Source organism: Bactrocera dorsalis, unplaced genomic scaffold, assembly GCF_023373825.1.
Source record: "Bactrocera dorsalis isolate Fly_Bdor unplaced genomic scaffold, ASM2337382v1 BdCtg011, whole genome shotgun sequence".
Classification (NCBI taxonomy): Eukaryota; Metazoa; Arthropoda; class Insecta; order Diptera; family Tephritidae; genus Bactrocera; species Bactrocera dorsalis.
Genome location: NW_026038062.1, coordinates 107,771 through 126,962, shown reverse-complemented (window position 1 = coordinate 126,962; position 19,192 = coordinate 107,771). Strand labels below are relative to the sequence as shown.

General features: G+C 39.3%; 3 protein-coding genes across 4 annotated transcripts in view; 1 reads left to right on the top strand and 2 right to left on the bottom strand.

Annotated features, from left to right (window-relative positions):
- The first annotated feature begins 104 nt into the window (after positions 1-104).
- On the top strand, positions 105-4,576 carry LOC105231575 (MMS19 nucleotide excision repair protein). Its single transcript, XM_011212950.4, has 7 exons — positions 105-321; positions 379-762; positions 825-1,174; positions 1,230-2,720; positions 2,778-3,023; positions 3,085-3,252; positions 4,099-4,576. Exons 1-7 carry the CDS (start codon positions 237-239, stop codon positions 4,288-4,290), a joined length of 2,916 nt encoding a protein of 971 aa, XP_011211252.2. The 5' UTR covers positions 105-236; the 3' UTR covers positions 4,291-4,576.
- Positions 4,577-4,607: 31 nt separating this feature from the next.
- Positions 4,608-5,736, bottom strand: LOC105231576 (MORN repeat-containing protein 4 homolog). The gene is made up of 3 exons (XM_011212951.4): positions 5,566-5,736; positions 5,219-5,489; positions 4,608-5,161 (listed from the first exon to the last, which is right to left on the bottom strand). The coding sequence occupies exons 1-3, from the start codon at positions 5,585-5,587 to the stop codon at positions 4,894-4,896; spliced, it is 561 nt and encodes a 186-aa protein (XP_011211253.2). The 5' UTR covers positions 5,588-5,736; the 3' UTR covers positions 4,608-4,893.
- Positions 5,737-7,191: 1,455 nt separating this feature from the next.
- Positions 7,192-19,192, bottom strand: part of LOC105231577 (uncharacterized) — a 32,232-nt gene continuing 20,231 nt past the window's right edge. The window contains exons 4-8 of one of the 2 annotated variants that reach the window (XR_007423468.1): positions 9,989-10,065; positions 8,402-8,530; positions 8,142-8,339; positions 7,974-8,071; positions 7,192-7,725 (exon numbers count right to left, since the gene is read on the bottom strand). Coding sequence is in view for 1 of the 2 variants with exons in the window: in XM_049461182.1 (XP_049317139.1) it covers positions 8,178-8,339; positions 8,402-8,530; positions 9,989-10,065 (368 nt within the window). In the remaining variant the exon portion in view is untranslated. Of the gene's footprint in view, positions 8,072-8,141; positions 8,340-8,401; positions 8,531-9,988; positions 10,066-19,192 lie in introns of both variants that reach the window. The other variant, XM_049461182.1, reaches the window with a different exon arrangement.

Below are 19,192 nucleotides of genomic sequence, written 5' to 3'. Positions count from 1 at the left end.
TTGACAGATGCTATCTGTCGCTTGCCGTCGTATTTGTTTCGATGTACATAAAATCACTTTAAAACACTTTCCTATAAAATAATTGACATCTCTAACGATAAATTCTTTATATCGAACACATATGACATATTTGGTGCACACTTTGGACGAATTTATTTATTTTTTTATTTGCTGTGGATAAAAGGATTAATTCAATCTTATACAATCTTCCAGTCGTCACTTGGAGATATATTGAAATGACACCTTTAACACAGGATGGTATAGAGGAAGCATTCGTTAGTGAAGCGGCATTGCAACAGGCAGCAGCTAATGTTAGTAAAAGTAAGTACTTTATCATGGTGTATCATACATTTTTACTAAGTGCTTGCCCATGATTAGATGTAGTTATGGGCTTATATGATGTATCATATGTTGTGGAGCAAATGGGCTTCGCTTTAACTTCAACTACCTTAGAACAACGGATTAAAGGAACACAGCTTTTATCCAGTATGCTGCAACAGTTGCCAAAGGATTACCTTAATTCAAAACAATTGGAGTTCCTTACAGCTTTCTACACGGATCGGCTGAAAGATCATCACAGTGTGCTCCCTGCTGTGATAGAGGGCATACATGCCTTATTGGAAATGACGGAATTGCCCGCAGAAAGTGTACCGAAAATTTTAAACACATTTTTTAAGCACAGTAGTTGCCAGTCGCATCAACGAGGAGAACGTGGAAAGTGGTTCAAAATATTACAGTTGGCCTCCCAGCGATATGATAATGGTAGTTATTTTAGTGTTATCTTAACCATTATAAAAATTATGGTTTAATTTTTTTTAACTTAGAACTTAAAGAAATGGGTGGCGATTTCATGTACGGCTTGATAAATTCCATTGATGGTGAACATGATCCACGTAATTTAGACTTTGTATTTACTTTTATGCCAGACTTGATCAAGCATTTTTCGCTGTTGCATTTGGCCGAAGAAATGTTTGAAATCTTTGCTTGTTATTTCCCCATTGATTTTACTCCGAGCCGTGACGATCCTAGTAATATTTCTCGAAATGAGTTGGCTGCTAAATTATCGGATTGTTTGGTGGCATCCCCGGAATTCATTGAATGGTTAGTGCCTTTGGCTTTGGAAAAACTGGAAAGCGATTTGGTAGAGGCCAAATTGGACTCGTTGGAACTTTTGGTAAAATTGTATATTATATTTATATTTAGTATAATCAACAATTGGTAAATTACAGCGGAAAGCTGCAGTAAATTTTACATCAAAATCAATATCGGAACATTTCGATGTGATTTGGACAGCGTTAAAATCGGAAATTTTTCCGGGAGGCGGTAATTCGGATATTATCTCAGCGGGACTTGTTCTTTTGCGAACTATTTTGGAGCAGGCCTATGAAACACCAGACATCAGTCACAGTTACCAAACTAAGGTGTTAGGAACAATTTTAATTCACCTAAGTGAAGTCAATCAGCACCTATACAATCCATCCACGGCCATTGCATTGGTGTGTGTATCCGGCGATCCACTTTTCGCTAGTGATCGCATACTTAATACTTTTTTATTAAGACTAAATACGCAATCTAAAATTGGCGATGGTGAGGGTGACAAGACAGCTGGTTACAATGAAGAGCAACGTCTTAAAGTGTACGACATTATCGCACAGCTATTTAAAATAGTTGCAATACGAGATTGTTTAGAGAAGCTCAATCGTACTACATGCGATCAAATTCATGCCGATATAATAACAGTACTACGTGTTAATATTGAAGCTGATGTTCAACAGCAAAATATTGATTTAAAAAATGCCGCACTCAGCGTATTGACCGAGAGTGTGCCATTAATCAGCGAAAAAAATCGTGCCCTCCTCTACAAAGTACTTATACAGCTGATTACACATGACTCACTCGAGCTAGAGTGCATAGAACTGTTGGAATTGTTGGGCGCTTTGTATCCAATTGAAGTACAATCCAACTGCATTGATGTGTTAATACGGAATTTTGCCATTTATTCGAATTTCGTAAAGCGTAAAATATTCCGACACTTGTTGCGCCTGTTCATACATGCGGCATTCACATCGCGTGTACTCGATTTAGTATGGCATTATGCGTTCGGTCAAAATATACCACAAGATGATCAATTGTTAGCGCTTGAAGCGGTTAATATGCTATTAAGTAGCGGCGATGCACGGCTAGTCGTCGACCTGCAAAACAACAATTGTCTCATTGCAAAGTTGATGGAGTTGGCTTTGGGTCCGTCAACACTCAGTGTACCTGCGTTGGAACAAATCGCCATAGCAATATGTCGTATTGAGCAACATTTGTCTGTCTCCGAACAATATATAATTGTCACGGAATACTTACCACAGTTGCAATTAAAGTCTGCCGCAAATTTGTATGTCGCCAAAGGCCTATTGGGACGCTTGCATCAGGACATTAGTCTGGATGACTTTTTCGAATGGCTGCTAACTGAGTTGACGCAACAGTCGTTGAATGGTAATGATGTGGGTGAAGATAAGGAGAAATTGCATACCGTTGCACGTCAGTTGCTTTGTAGTGTAGTTAATCGAATGGATGGCAATGAACAAAATCATAGTAATTTGAATAAGGTAGTGATGCGACTGAAGGACAATATAAAAGAAGACAACACACTGTCTGTGCATACTTTGGCGTGGATAGCCAAAGGCCTTATTGTAGCTGGTAGTGATTTGGCGGCTGGAATTATTGAAACTGTAAGTGCCTATAACTGGAAAGAGTGTATAATTTCATAAATTACCCTTTTTTTGTAGCTCACAGAATTGTTGGAACACCCTATGCTAGGCACAGTTGCAACGCGTGCATTCGAAATCATCGCAATGGAGTGTGAAGAGCTGTTTTTACCAAAGGTCGAAATTCTATACAAGCAGAAGTTGTTCCATACAGTTTTGGCAAAGCTGGGGAATAAGCTGAATGCGCATTCCGAAAATTACCTGATTGCTTTTATTTTTGTGCTAAAAGGTGCACCGCACATTGTGCAGAAAATGAACATCGAAAAGGTAATTGAATCAAGTTTAATTTTATTCACTCTAATTGGTCTATGTAAATGTCCAATAATAGGTTGGTCCACTGCTTTTCAAATCGCTAGATTGTGATCACACGGAAATGCTCTACATTTCACTGGAAATTTGTGGACGTTTCGTTGCAATGCGTGATGAATACTTTCTCAGGCATTTGAGTCATTTAATACCGAGATGTATACAGCTGTCCAAATACCAAAAGTCTATGGTAAGTACAGAGATAAAAAGGAACATTTTTTTGTTTCAACATTCATATATCAAAGTCATCATAGTATTAATTTCAAAATAGCTCTCTGCGTTCATATTCGCTTCTCCATGCAACGAATTAACTTGTCAAAGCATTTGGGGTACTCACAACGTGTTATAAAGCATCGTAAAATCATAAAATCATAAATGTTTATACTAGTTTAAAATTTGTTGTTGCATTCCATACTCAAATGAGTTTACGCAAATACAACTCTGAACGCTATGTTTTCGGATCGTTATAACTTATAACTTTATGAGACTATGTGAAACCCCTAATTGTATTTTTTTTGACTTGACACGCTCGATATTGTTGCTGTTTTAACGGCAGGAAACTTTCCTTAAATAATTTTGAGGAATGCTGTCAGTTGACAGTTCTTGGCCGGATGGAAATTCGGGTCTGTTTCGGTTACATAGACGCGACTGTCGTGCGAGTGGATTTCATACACCTTATGCTTTATTTTGAAAATCCACACCACGCTTCTACATAATGAGTGAAAGATGTCGAATTTAAAGTTAATACGTAATCCAGTCTACTGAGTCTATACCTTTCCCTAGCCCTATGGTAATATGTCTAATATATAGAGACGTTTACGCTTGTTCGATCCAACCACTTTAGCATATAGTTTTCATACAAATTGATGGATCCAGTCCTTGTATGGATATTTTTGTGTTTGTGAAAGTTATTATAGCTTCAGTGCAACTGATGTTAACGTTTTTTTGTTTTAATTTTCTATAATATTTAACATAAATATTTATTACGCCTCTTCCCCTAATTAAAAACTTCTAATGATTTCCCCTCAATTTGCAGAAAGTTCGTATATCCGCTTTAAGTCTTCTACACGACATTACCAAATACCCCACGCATGTCTTGTTAACATATAAATTGGATGTTGTACTGGAGCTGGCCGCCGCGCTGGATGATAATAAGCGCTTGGTTCGCAACACAGCTGTGCGTACGCGGAACGCTTGGTTCTTGGTGGGCACAGGCGAGGACAATTAATACATGGACAAGTGGATGCTGTTACATCAATGGGAATACGTCTCCCTGCTGTGTTGTTTTTGTTTTAGATACAATATGCTTAAATTTTTATGCAGACAAGTACAATACCTTAGCAATAAAATAGATAAACAGCGGAAAATTTCATATGGACATACATAGATGTACATATGTATATGTATGTTGTATATGGTATGCGCGCACAGGTGTTTTTTAAAAATTAGCAATTTTAATTTATAAACACATTTTACAAGAAACTGAAAAAATGAACTAGAAAACCAAATAAAAACACTGTTTTTTTATTATATTTTGGGCTAATTTCCTCAACGTTTATTCGTAAACGATAAAATGAACATTATTTATTTTTGTTGTTGTTACGAGAGTGAGTAGCATTTCAAAAACGTGTGTACTTTTTGCGAAAGATCTGGTAGTGTGTTTGTGGACATAACAGTTGGAGTCCACTTCGGTGCGGTACCATAGAACCGACTGATATGGGCACGTACTCGTACATACATATGTATGTATGTATACGCATATGCAGATAAGTATGTATATGTAGGTATATTATGTCGTATGTTTTGTACATGTGTGCATGCATGCTTAAGGCTAATACGGATGGTCACACAGCGAACGCGCCATAAGCGCACATTTTTGCGCGCGCTGCACTACGTCCGGACAGCGTTGCTTGCGCACCAGGCGACAGCCTTGAAAGAAGCCTTCGTTGCGCGGAAAGCCGTTTGTGAAATCGCGAAAAGTCAACAAGCCGAGTCCCCAGATTTTGCCACCACGAAATTCGCCTTCGAATTTCATGCCATCGGAACGCCAAAATATGCCATGACCATGGAACCAACCATGCATAAATTCACCTTCGTATCTAATAACACGATTAATAAGTATGAATACGAATTTTCTAAAACATTTGCTAGCTCACTTAGCGCCATCGGAGAACCATAGACAGCCGAGGCCATGACTCAGTCCATCGGTGAATTGGCCGTCGTAACGTGTGCCATCGGGAAATTGTAAATGACCAATACCATGCTTCTGGCCGCGCTGATCCCATTCACCGATGTAACGTGTGGAGTCCTCATATCGCCAACCGCCAACTTTTACAGCACCAAAGGAAGTGGTGTTTTCGGCGCGACCGTGATGGGCGCCACCGCCACCGCCGGCCATCATCCCGCGACTCACTTCGCTTACGACACCTAGAAGAGTGAAGTTAATAGTTAATGGTATTCAATATCAAATAGGAGTAGGCAAATATGTTTGTATGCATCTCACTTTGATCCTCGTAGTCGTCCATGCTGCTTGTTGGCTCTTTTGTGGAAGGTATTTAAATTTTTATTGAATTATTTTTTTAAGTAAAATGCAAACTGCAATGAAAAAGTAATGTAAACTGAATGCTAAATGTTGCTGGAATGGAATGCAATGAAAAGACACTCAAATTCTTAGTAGAAGCGCTACATCTGACTCGTTATGCATTTTCGATGCATTAGAAGGGGGGCTTTTATTGCTGCAGCATGTTGCTGTTGAGGCCAACGGACATGCAACTATTCTGCACCATCAATTTAAAAAAGAAACTAGTTTTTTATTGAAGGTGTGGCTGCTGGTGGTTGCTGTTGTTTAAATTTTAAGGTAAAAATTTTGTTTTAATTTGCTTATATATTTCTAACAGTAAAAATTACGATTTTCAAAATAATGTTTATAAACTAGCTTTCAAGACCTTTAACTATTTTATAAGATAATCTCAAATATTTTATAAAATTATTTTCAAATAAAAAAAATATATATTAATTATATTAAAGTAAACAATTTAAACTGTTTTTTCTCTTGCAATCGTAGCGTCTTACCACATGTCTACTATACATGCGCATAATTTTTCGACTTGTTTGGCTTCTTACCACAGCAGCAGCATTGAGTGCATTTCCAAATCCAAATCTAATTAGCATATTTTGCCTGGAAATTGTCAATGTTTCGACCAAATTTCCTTTGCATGCGCTCATTTCTTCAGTGAGTACTTGTCACCTAGCTTGAATGTCAAATTCAAATGTGCTGTATTTAGCGGTTCGCAAGCTACTTCCGGTAGCGCAACGGCAATTCTTCTTTACTGGCGTAGAAACCGTTTACGCGGTTATATCCGAGTTAGTAATAGCGCGCCAGTCGTTTCTTCTTTTCGCAAGGTGGCGCCAACTGGAGAATGTAAACGAAGACTGCGTCACCTAACAACTCCTTAAAAGAGGCGGCATTTAACGATACCAGCGTAAATGTTAACTGTATCCTGGACTTCTGTTAACTAGGCATTTAAGTCCATGTAGTCCATTTATTCATGTATACATATATTACATACATTAGAAGCGTGTTGATTTTCAAGGCGTCAAGAAAAACGGAAAATCGCGTTTGCGAAAAATGTTCTACTGATCATTCTGAACAACTTTGTCTAAGATAACTTTGACACATAGTGTGTCTAAATCCGGTTTTGAGTTATTTTCGGGTGAAATTTTTTTGGGGTCGTGAAAATTTTCTTCGCGAGTTTTTGAAATAGCCGAATGAAACTGAATTACATAGGTGCATGTTGAAATCTATTAATCGTTTGTCGGAATCGGTCAGATTGAATAATTATATCACATATCTCTCATACAAACGATAATACTGATTTTTTAAATTTCGCCTTGAAAATCGTTGGTTCGCAACTGGTTTTAGATCCATTGTCTCTTAGACAAAGTTGTTCAGAATAATTTTTAAAAGATTTCTCGCATTCCCGATTTTACAAAAAAAAAAAAAATTGAGCAGCTCCAACATAGCTGCAAGAAAGGACAATAAATAAGGACAACAGCAACAATCAAACTCAAAACAATTTCGGTGCACAACTCCTGTATACACAATAACAAATCTTAGAGAAATTATAAAACTATTTTCTTTTAAGTTTAATTAATTTTATTCTTTATTATATACTCTTATACATTTTACTGAATTTCAAAATTTCTGCAAATATTTAAAATGGTGTGACATTTTCGCTTGTTATTTTAATAAATTTGTGTTACAAAAACAAAAACAAAATAATAATAAGATAAAGTATTACAATTATTGAAGTTTATTAAAGATAAGAGAATAATGCTTTAACACAAGTATTCGTAAATGTAAAGTAGGTATACATATATGTATGAAGAATATCAATATCCCTATGTATGTGCAAATCAAGTACACACATATCGTACGTATGATGCGCGAGTGTTTCACAAGTGGCCTTAAAGGTATACAATACAATTTATTTGCAGATATATTCACTATGATTACTAGTAAGGTTTTAAAGATTTTTTTTTTTAATTTTTAGTTTTGAATTGTAATTGGAAAAATCTTTAATTAGGTATGTATGCATATGTGCATAATTATAATATAATAGAATTGCGAATAAATAAACAGCAAACTTCATTCCATGCGTCGCTGAAAGTAATTAAAATGACAATATAAAGAAAATTATTTGTTTACAAATCATGTTCGTGTAAAATTGTTAGTGTTTCATAATTGGAAATTCTTTTAAAACCTTAAATAGTGTTTTTTTTTTTGTTTTTCATAATAATATTTTTCTTTTATATTAACTAGTTATACGCCCAACTCCAAATTTTCTACGAATTTCATTTGAGAATTTCACATCTCCAAGAATTTGCCGTTCGGTGGTGAGTAAAACCTACCTACTTACATGCCTTGTGGGCAAGAGTGTGTGCAGAAGTTTTACTGAATGAATGTGCCATAAGACTTATGTGTATTAGCTGCTTGGTTACTCGTTTAGCTGTGCAAATGATTTAAAAAACAAGTTATTAATATATACATTTCAATTATATATATATGTGTGTGCATACCCAACTTCCGCTTATACGTTTACGCGCTGCTTCTCTTTACAGCTTCTTCAAATAGGCGGCGCACTTCACCGCACTGCTGACCTGCCCGGTATTGAGGAGATTCAACTTCTTATGCTTTGCACGGAATTTCCTTACATAGGCATCAATTAGATTCTTGATCTTATGAGGATTAATTTCGCCCGAACGACTGTGACAAATCTGCGCATGCGTTGCAAGATGATTATTAATAAATTTTTGTATTTTCATCAAGTTCAACAAACCTTCGGCACAGCTCGCCGCATAATCTCCTTGTAGTCATCTTTAGTGATCTGTTTCTTATTGAAACGTGGCTTCAAAACCAATTTGACTTCTTCAACGACACGCTCCTGTCGATTCAGCTTACGCAAAAACTATATTTTTGAGTAAAAGAAGAAGAAAAAAAATAAAGCGGTGAATGTTAATTAAAAATTTACTGTAAAGTATATTTTAAGTGGAATTAGTACAAAAATTTTTTTTGCATATTGTCTCTTTTTACTTCTGAGAATTATGTGAAAAAATAGAAATAGATCTGTGATTTTATTCTTGTTTTTGAAAGGGGAATCGCGCTGTGAATTTGAAAAGTTTTCGTATGCTGTATGAAATTGTTGAAAATATTGCAGAAGTGTTTTGGGAGTCTACTTTATCACGAACACAAGAACAATTATTGTGCCAACGGCAGAAAGTCTTGAATCTTTTGCATCGTTTGACTTTGCATAAAGTCGCAAAAGAGGTACTTGACAACCTAGCTGGGGACTCCACATTCAGCGCATCATTTATTGTGGCTAGTCGTTGATTTATGAATATGCCGTGAAAGTGAATGGTGATACAAAAATGAGCCGAAACCGAAAAAGCTGCGGGCACGGAGAGCTATCCCAGACTAGGCTTGTAGAGTATGCTTGTATTGGGCTCAGGAACCTATCAAGAAGGCGATAAAAAAGATTTGTTCCCCGCCAACGATAGTCCGGTCTAAGTAACCGGAACGGACCCAGATCTTTTTTCGGCTAAGGATTGTCTCCTCGGCACCATCCTCGAATTACTTCAGGAATGTTTTTTGTCTACAACAACAACATTTGTATTAAAATTTGATCACATGGTACATGTTGACTCTTTTCCTTTGATGGCACATCGGTTTTTGAGTAGCCAAATCCAAGTGCCTCGTAAACGCCTGTGACAGAGGATAACATGACAGAAGCACACGATTTCGCATTGGCAGGCAGGCCGACGATTGAAGGTCTGCGAGATGAAACATAGATTCACTGGTACACTAGAAAACTAGGGACTGCCGAAAACTGAAGAACGGTCTTCTGGCATTCCCAACGTATGATCTACATCGACTACCAGAGAAGGGGAAAATCAGCCAAACAGGGCTCCAGTAAGGCGATTTATTGAACATGTTCCTATAAAAATATTTCCTAGATGGAATAAATAAGTTGAAGCACCGCTGCGTCAGGTGTACCAAATATGTTGTATTTTCCAACTTTTTCCTTCGTAGCCCGCAATTGTATGTATCCTAAATTGATCATCAAATAATGGTATCAAATGAGACTGCGGGCATTTCAATTATAATATTTAGTAATGCAATTGAATATATTCTAAAAAATCAAAACTTTGGGAGACTTGCTTTCAACAAATTGTGAGTGAAATATAAAATTTTTATTTATCACAGGTGCCAAAGAAACAAATGATTAACTTAAGAGCGATAATTTAGTAATACAATTTTTAAAACAAAATTGGTCTTAGAATTTTCTAAAAATCCACCAAATCATAACTGCTCTGATAATCTTTTAAGCTCTTAATTTTTAATATATCCAGGTATTCAAATCACTTACCTTATCTTTGACTTGTAATTCAACGGCTGAGTTTGGTACGTCATCATAGACCTTAACGTGATCGTCGGTTTTAGTGACTGCAAAGAGTTTATATAAAATTATAAATATAACAAAATATATGCAATAGTTTCTTTTTAGAGATATTTTTGGCAATGCAATTTTTCAAATTATGGCATTAATTGAAGTGAATTACATACACCTAGACAAGTATGTGAACAGCAATTCGTTGGTTTCGTGTATTCTTTAGTGATATCAATATTGTTAAACACTTACTTAAAACTATTATATGTATATATTCTTATATATTGGTATCGAAATCATTAAACAAGAGTTACACGTGGTCATAATATTATTATACATAGCATAAATCATAATCGAGCGACTGCTGCCGCCTCATTTCCCCGACAATCGGTTTTTATACTACAAATGTTGTAGACTGCGTATTGGGCTGTTAATATAAAAATCTATCTGTAAAATTATTGCCAATACGGTTTATAATACTGGGTTTTCCAATAGGAATGATATGATTTCTAAATGTCGTTTCGACCTTTTTTAATATGTCAAGGTGTGTTTTTTTTCATTTTAATGTTTACAATTTCATCATGGAATACATACTCAAGAATAAAGTTCACAAATTATTCAATTTTATCATTAACAATAATCATTCTCCAATAGCAACTTTTCGTGCACTTTTGTCATTTTATGGTCGTAAGGAGGATGGAGTCATGTGTAGAAGTTCACGCAAGTGAGGAAAGTTCTCTGATCGCCATTCACTTGGGAGTGGCCAGAAACGATTCTTTTACATATGACTCAAGCAGCTCACGACTTCCAGTCTTTGACCAAGTATCCTCTGGGTAGCCTAAGAACATCCGTTTCAAGGCGAGCTAAAGTGAGAAGGCGAAACATCCCCTGCATAGGGTTGTGCGCTGGGTTTGGGACCCGCCACGTAAAAAACACCCCCAATGAAAAGGAAAAAACAGCCTCGGATGAGAGATCCCCCTTTTGATGACTACCATGGCAAACGAAATAAGGACTATGATTTGAGGGCATGCACCTGGAATGTCCGGTCCCTTAATTGGGAAGGTGCCGCTGACCAGCTGGTAGATGACCTCGTAAAGATAAAGGCTGACATCACCGCCGTCCAAGAAATGCGATAGACGGGACAAGGACAGAGACGAGTAGGTCCTTGTGACATTTACTACAGTGGCCATATAAAGGAGCGCAAGTTTGGTGTTAGATTCGTGGTGGGAGAGAGACTCCGTCGCCGAGTACTATCATTCACTCCGGAGAATGAACGTCTAGCCACAATCCGCATCAAAGCCCACGCCCCGATGGAAGAGGACGATGTGACCAAAGATGCTTTTTATGAGTGCTTGGAGCGCACTTATGAGAGATGCCCCCGCCACGATGTCAAAATCGTGCTTGGCGACTTCAACGCCAGGGAGGGCAAAGACTTTGGCACTACGGTCGGTAAATTCACCCTCCACGAGGAAACATTCCCAAATGGGTTGAGGCTGATCGACTTCGCCGGGGCCCGAAATATGGTTATCTGTAGTACTAGATTCCAGCATAAGAAGATTTATCAAGCTACCTAGTTGTCTCCGGATCGAAAAGTCAACAACCAGATGGGTCATGTTGTGATAGACGGAAGACACGTCTCCAGTGTTTTAGATGTGCGTGCGCTCCGAGGTCCTAACATCGACTCGGACCACTATATTGTTGCAGCCAAAATTCGCACCCGCCTCTGTGCAGCAAAAAACGCACGCCAACAAACACAAGGAAGGTTCGACGTCGAGAAGCTGCAATCACAACAGACAGCCGAAAGATTTTCCACTCGGCTTATACTCCTGCTCTCTGAGAGCACTCGTCAACAACTCGGTATAAGGGAACTGTGGGACGGCATTTCAAATTCCTTACGTACAGCTGCAACCGAAACCATTGGTTTTCGGAAAGTGCAAAAGAACAGCTGGTACGACGAGTGCCGTGTCGCAGCGGAGAGAAAACAGGCTGCCTGCCTACCTCGCAACGTTACGATCGACCACAACACGTGCGGGATGGGATAGATACCGAGAGTTGAAGAGGGAAGCGAGACGCATTTGCAGACAGAAGAAGAAAGAGGCCGAAATGCGTGAGTACGAACAGCTTGATAAGCTGGCCGACAGGGGTAATGCTCGAAAATTCTACGAAAAAATGCGGCGGCTTACAGAAGGTTTCAAGACCGGAGCATACTCCTGCAGAACCCCCAAAGGTGATCTGGCCACCGATGCCCAGAGCATACTTAGATTATGGAGGGAACACTTCTCCAGCCAGCTGAATGGCAGTGAACACATAACACCAGGAGAAGGCGAACACGATTCCCCAATCGATGACGATGGAGCAGACGTTCCATTACCCGGCCATGAAGAAGTTCGAATAGCAGTTGCCCGCCTGAAGAACAACAAAGCGGCAGGGGCCGACGGATTGCCGGCCGAGCTATTCAAACACGGCGGCGAAGAACTGATAAGGAGCATGCATCAGCTTCTTTGCAAAATATGGTCGGATGAAAGCATGCCCAACGATTGGAATTTAAGTGTGCTATGTCCAATCCATAAAAAAGGAGACTCCACAATCTGCGCCAACTACCGTGGGATAAGCCTCCTCAACATCGCGCACAAGGTTCTATCGAGCGTATTGTGTGAAAGATTAAAGCCCACCGTCAACAAACTGATTGGACCTTATCAGTGTGGCTTCAGACCTGGTAAATCAACAACCGACCAGATATTCACCATGCGCCAAATCTTGGAAAAGACCCGTGAAAGGAGAATCGACACTCACCACCTATTCGTCGATTTCAAAGCTGCTTTCGACAGCACGAAAAGGAGCTGCCTTTATGCCGCGATGTCTGAATTTGGTATCCCCGCAAAACTAATACGGCTGTGTAAACTGACGTTGAGCAACACGAAAAGCTCCGTCAGGATCGGGAAGGACCTCTCCGAGCCGTTCGATACCAAACCAAATACCAAATAATTCCCGTCCTGCTATATGGTGCAGAGGCTTGGACGATGACAACAACCGACCTGCTATATGGTGCAGAGGCTTGGACGATGACAACAACCGATGAGTCGACGTTGCGAGTTTTCGAGAGAAAAGTTCTGTGAAAGATTTATAGTCCTTTGCGCGTTGGCCACGGCGAATATCGCATTAAATGGAACGAAGCGAATTAAAAGACAGCGGCTACGCTGGCTAGGTCATGTTGTCCGAATGGACGAAAACACTCCAACTCTGAAAGTATTCGACGCTGTACCCGCCGGGGGAAGCAGAGGAAGAGGAAGACCTCCACTCCGTTGGAAGGACCAGGTGGAGAAGGCCCTAGCTTCGCTTGGAATATCCAATTGGCGCCACGGAGCGAAAAGAAAAAACGACTGGCACGCTGTTGTTAACTCGGCTATAATCGCGTAAGCGGTGTCTACGCCAATTAAGAAGAAGAAGAATGTTCAAGTGCCAATAAGAGAAAGAACCGCTCGAAGTAATGGAAATATTGCTGCCGTTCAGGCAAATGTTGCACAATTTGACGATTCCACGTGGTTCTCAAGAACTGGGATTGTCACAAACCACAAACTATCGGATTTTGTGAAAAGGTTTGGCCTTGCATCTGTATAAAATTATTCTCACTCAAGAACTGAAGCCATTAAACCAACGTAAACGTCGTGAATTGGCTGGTTTTGCCTTGGAACAATTTTAAAAATGAAATTATCGTCTCCGATGAGGCTCACTTTTATTCACCTAAATTGATAGTTTGGTTTGGTTTTCGTCTGGTGGAATCATCTATCCGAACTTCTTTCTAAATGAAGTTGGTGACACCGTTACTGTCAATGGAGAGCGGTATAGATCGGTGATAACCAACTTTTCATGGTCGCTATTAGAAGAAGTTGATCTTGACAACGTCTGGTGCCAACCATACGGGGCTACGTGCCACACAGCACTTGACTCAAAGTGCCAAAGACACATTACTGTCAGGAAAATATGTTATCGGAATTATTGATTCAGTAATGTATCTCAAAGATTGACAAATATTTTAGGTATTAATCCAAATATAAGCCCTGAGATCCACATTGTCACTACCTGAAGCATTGAAAATGTATGGTTCGATTTCGACCATTTTTGGGTATAACCAATCTTCAATATCAATATCTTTTAAAAAGATATTTATCTTTATCTTTATTATGCTAAAGTGGGCCGATATTGGTGTTCCGACAAATTAGTATCTTCTTGAGGAGAAAAGGACGTACAAATTTTCAGATCGAAATCTCAAAAACTGAGGGACTAGTTTGCTTATATACCGTCAGTCGGATATATCTACTACAGTGATCAAAATTGAAAGGTGAATGTCCATTTCATTTTCTTCTTTTAGAAGTTACACGGAGGTAAATCAGGCGAATATATTTCATCATAGAAAGAATTATGCCTGAACAACGTTTACAAATCGTTAAGCTTTATTACGAAAATTTATGTTCTGTAAATAATGTGTTTCGCGCGCTCTGTTCAACTTATGGTCAACATAATCGGCCTACTGAGCGTACTATTTGCAACACCATCACCTGTCTTGAGACCCAGCAATTATTATTGGACAATATTCGATCGAAAAGACCACGTCCAGCACGCAGTGAAGAAAATATAGCGGCCATAGCTGAGAGAGTACTTGAAGACCGTGGAGAGTCGATGCTAGCCCTAGAGCTAGCATCCTCTGGGTAGCCAAAGAACATCCGTTTGAAGGCGAGCTAAAGTGAGAAGGCGAAACATCCCCTCCACAGGGTTATGAACAGGGTTTGGGACTCCACCACCTACAAAAAACGACCCCAATGAAAAGGAACAAAAAGCCTCGGAAAAGAAACTCCCCCTTTTGATGACGATCATGGCCAACGATTTAAGGGCATGAACCTGGAATGTCCGATCACTTAATTGAGAAGGTGCCGCTGTCCAGCTGGTTGATGACCTCGTTAGAGTGAAGGCTGACATCACCACCGCCCAAGAAATTTGATAGACGTGACAAGGACTTGTGGCATTTACTACAGTGGCCATATAAAAAAGCGTAAATTCGGTGTGGGAGAGAGACTCCGTCGCCGAGTACTGTCATTCACTCGGTCGATGAACGTCTAGCCACAATCCGCATCAAAGCGAAGTTCTTCAACATATCGCTGATTTGCGCCCATGTACCGACAGAAGAGAAGAAAAATTGTCACCAAAGGTGCCTTGTAGCGCACCTGACGACTTTAACACCAGGGTGGGCAAGGAAGGTATCTTTGGTACAACAGTCGGTAAATTCACCCTCCACGAGAAAGCATCCCCGAATGGGTTGAGGCTGATCGACTTCGCCGGGGCCCCAAATATGGTTATCTGTAGTACTAGTAGTATTGCGTACATTGCGCAGTCCTAATAACGACTCTGACCACTATCTTGTTGCAGCCAAGATACGCACTCCCCTCGGTGCAGCAAAAAACCTACATCAACAAACACAAGGAAGGTTAGACGTCGAGAAGCTGCAATCACAATAAATAGCCGAACGGTTTTCTACTCGACTTGCACTCCTGCTCTCTGAGGATCTACCTCGCAATGTTACGATCGACCACAACACGTGCGGGATGGGATAGATTACGAGAGTTGAAGAGGGAAGCTAGACGAATTAGCAGACAGAAAAAGAGAAAGAGGCCGAAATGCGTGAGTACTAAGGGCTTGACAAGTTGGCCGTCAGGAGTAATGCTCGAAAATTCTACGAAAAAATGCGGCGACTAACAGAAGGTTTCAAGACCGGAACATACTCTTGTAGAAACCTCATAAGTAATCTAGTAACCGACGCCCGGAGCGTACTAAAAATATGGAGAGAATACTTCTCTAGCCTGCTGAATGGCAGTGAAAGCATGACGTCAGGAGCCGGCGAACCCGATTCAGAAGGCAAGTTTCGTTATGCAAACTATGTGCAGAGGGCATCCATAGGAAAATTAGTATTGACTCGGACCACTACATATCTTGTTGCAGCCAAGATATGCACTCGCCTCTGCGCAGCAAAAACCCCACGTCAACAAACACAAGGAAGGTTCGGCATCGAGAAGATGCAATCACAACAAATAGCCGAACGTTTTTGTGTCCGACTTACACCTTTGCTCTCTAAGAGCACTCATCAACAACTCGGTATAAGGGAACTGTGGGCCGACATTTCAAACTCCTTACGTACAGCTGCAAACGAAATCATTGGTTTGGGAAAAAGCAAGATAACAGCTGGAACGGTGAAGAGTGCGGATAGATATCGAGAGTTGAAGAGGGAAGCAAGATTTGCAGACAAAAAAGAGAGTACGAAGAACTTGACAAGCACGCCAACAGGGGTAATACTTGAAAAGTCTTCGAAAATATGCGGCGACTAACAGAAGGTTTCAAGATCGGAACATACTCTTGTGGAACCACCAGAGGTGCTCTAGTGGCTGATGCCGAGCATACAGAGATTATGGAGAGAAACTCTCTCTTGTTTGCTAAATGGCACTGAAAGTATAACACCGGTTGATGGTGAACCCGATTCCCCAATCGATGATGATAGAGCAGACGTTCCATTGCACTACCTTGAAGAAGTTCAAATAGTAATTACCCGTCTGAAGAACACTATTTTTGGAATTTTTATAGTTTAACTAGAAGATAAATTATTAAAAAATCTCTTTGAAATTTTTGTTTCAGATAGTCAATGCGATCTGCAATCGGCCCGCCGTCTGACAAAAGCACTTGCGAGATGCATCGGGAAATTGCTTCCCAAAGGCAGAATATAAATGATTTCGTATACAAAAAATTTGCGGATGATGTTTAAATATATGTATAACTATAAACCCTAGAAATTTCGCTTTAATCAATAATTTCTTTCCCTTCCAAAAAAAATCCTAATCCTTTTTTGAAGTCTCTAAAACAGGCTCCCCCCAATGCAATTCGTTGTACTAAATTACAGGTTTGTATTTTTATTTTCGGCTTAGTTCTTGTAATTTATAGGTTTTCCATTAATGGCACTATAGGCATATTACGCCCACCTACAATACTAAACTTGTTATTGTACCGAAGAACATGTGTGCTAAGTTTCATCAAGGTTCAACTGTGAGGTAAACATAACTTTTATATACTGTAGCAACATGTTGCAAAAAAAAAACGCCAGAGATTTCAAAATTTTTACAATGGCATATGCGGCATAGATACCTATTTTGGTATTAAAGTACATTGACTAAGAGTTACTTTCTTGCCGCCTAATAGTATTGGAATATCTAATTTCTTATTCTACCGAAGCTAGGTTTGGACTCGCAGTTTAAATGAACCAATCCGAGGCGGTCTGAAAAACCAGAATGAATTTATGCGTCGTTTTTCGACCGTGCACGAAATATACACACAAGACCATTTTCTGGCGTTAACAATGTGTGATCTACATCACCTACTTAAAAAAAGGCAACGAGATTACAGGGCTCAACTATGCCGCGTGGATCATACTTCCACCGTCGTCAAATTGGTGCAATTAGGATACGAACTGCTGCTGCTTTCCCATATTTTCATGATTTGGCCTTGTGATTGTTCAGTTGGAGTTAGAATAAGGAGTAGCATTAATTCTCAATAATAATACTTATATATGTAACGGTTATATTAAAATCTAAACAAACCTCTTTTTTAATTAGCGACATTTATAGTGTCCAATATATATTCTGCATCAGGGATAGTTACAGAGAACAAAAAAAAATTAAATAAATACATAATAACAGTAAGGATGGGCTAAGTTCTGGTTTAACCGGACATTTCAAACTTTTGCGACTTGCAAGTCAAAGCCGGGAAAATTTTTTTCCGAATTTCAATAGTATAACTGACAGGTTGAATGAAATTTTCGGTAAAATTCGGTATCTGATTGGCTTGGTATCGGATAAATTGATTGGCTCTTGATTTTTGTACTGGAAAGTCAAAGAATAAGATAGAAATTAAAAAGTAGGCGTGGTTGTAGCACAATTTCGCCAATGATATTTCCTATCGAATTTGTTTGAAATCGGTTAAGTAGGACGAGCTATGGGTTTTCAGCTAACACCCATGGTCCAAATTCGGGACCGACCTCTATAAAGCCTTTTATTTTTTATTGCGCTTTTAGTAGTTTTTAACAAAACCATTCTATGGGAAGTAGGCAGGGATATCATCTATTTTTGCATTGTCCTAAATATTTATTTAAATAAATAGGGTCGAAAATATTTGTCCTGTGCAAATTTCGGTCATATATGTAGCTCGAACATTGAACTTATTAGGGGCGGGGCCAAAGTGGTCGTAGTTTAAGACAAATTATATGTTTTCGATTAATGGCAGTGGTCCGATAACGCACAAGCTCAAGACCAAACTTCTTATGATGCCAAAGGATCATGTGTACCAAGTTTCATCAAGTTATCTTAATTTTTAAGTCAGTTGCAGCTTGTAGGGACCCGGGTTTCAACTCGTCTCGCCATTCTGATCACATATGTATACATAACCCTGTATCTATTTCGATTAGTCTTAGATGTTGCAAGAGTATACGAGGGCTGCTATATATATTTCTGGCCTAGGCAACACTAAGGGTTGCCAGGTGCAATCTGACATTTCCATTGGAAAGTTTGACATTTTTTAACATAACATCACTCAGAACGTTTTGTCATTTAATCGTGAATTGTTTTATTTACAATTAAAAAATTCATCTTGGCCAAAAAATGGAATTAACTCGTGAACATTTTCGTGCGATCATTTTTCACAACTTTCGACGTGGATTATCACGACAAGAGTGCATCGATGAACTAAAATCTTTGTATGGCTATGAAGCACCATCCTATAGCACTGTGAAAAACTGGTATAACGAATTCAATCGTGGCCGACGCTCGCTCAAACACGAATTCCGTGAAGGTCGTCCAAAAACAGCCGTTGTGCCAGAAAACCTCAATGCCGTACGTGAACTGATAATGCAAGACCGTCATGTAACATACCTTCAGATAGAGGCATGCCTATGCATTTCTCCCACCAGCATACATTCGATATTGCATGAACACCTGGCCGTAAAAAAGGTTTGTTCTCGTTGGATCCCGCACAATTTGACAATCGCTCAAAAAAAGGCTCGTGTGGATTGGTGTAAAGAAATGCTGAAAAAATACGAGCGCGGTGCTTCAAAAGACGTTTATAAGATTGCCACGAAACAAAACAGCAATCGAC

Excerpts from the sequence above, each read along its gene's own strand:
- LOC105231576 (XM_011212951.4), bottom strand. The coding sequence starts at position 5,587 with ATGGACGACTACGAGGATCAAA. Across the intron at positions 5,490-5,565 it reads GGACGACTACGAGGATCAAA|GTGTCGTAAGCGAAGTGAGT; the intron begins GTGAGATGCATA and ends TCACTCTTCTAG. Across the intron at positions 5,162-5,218 it reads TGGTTCTCCGATGGCGCTAA|ATACGAAGGTGAATTTATGC; the intron begins GTGAGCTAGCAA and ends TCGTGTTATTAG.
- LOC105231575 (XM_011212950.4), top strand. The coding sequence starts at position 237 with ATGACACCTTTAACACAGGATGGTATAGAGGAAGCATTCGTTAGTGAA. Across the intron at positions 763-824 it reads CTCCCAGCGATATGATAATG|AACTTAAAGAAATGGGTGGC; the intron begins GTAGTTATTTTA and ends TTTTTAACTTAG. Across the intron at positions 3,024-3,084 it reads AGAAAATGAACATCGAAAAG|GTTGGTCCACTGCTTTTCAA; the intron begins GTAATTGAATCA and ends GTCCAATAATAG.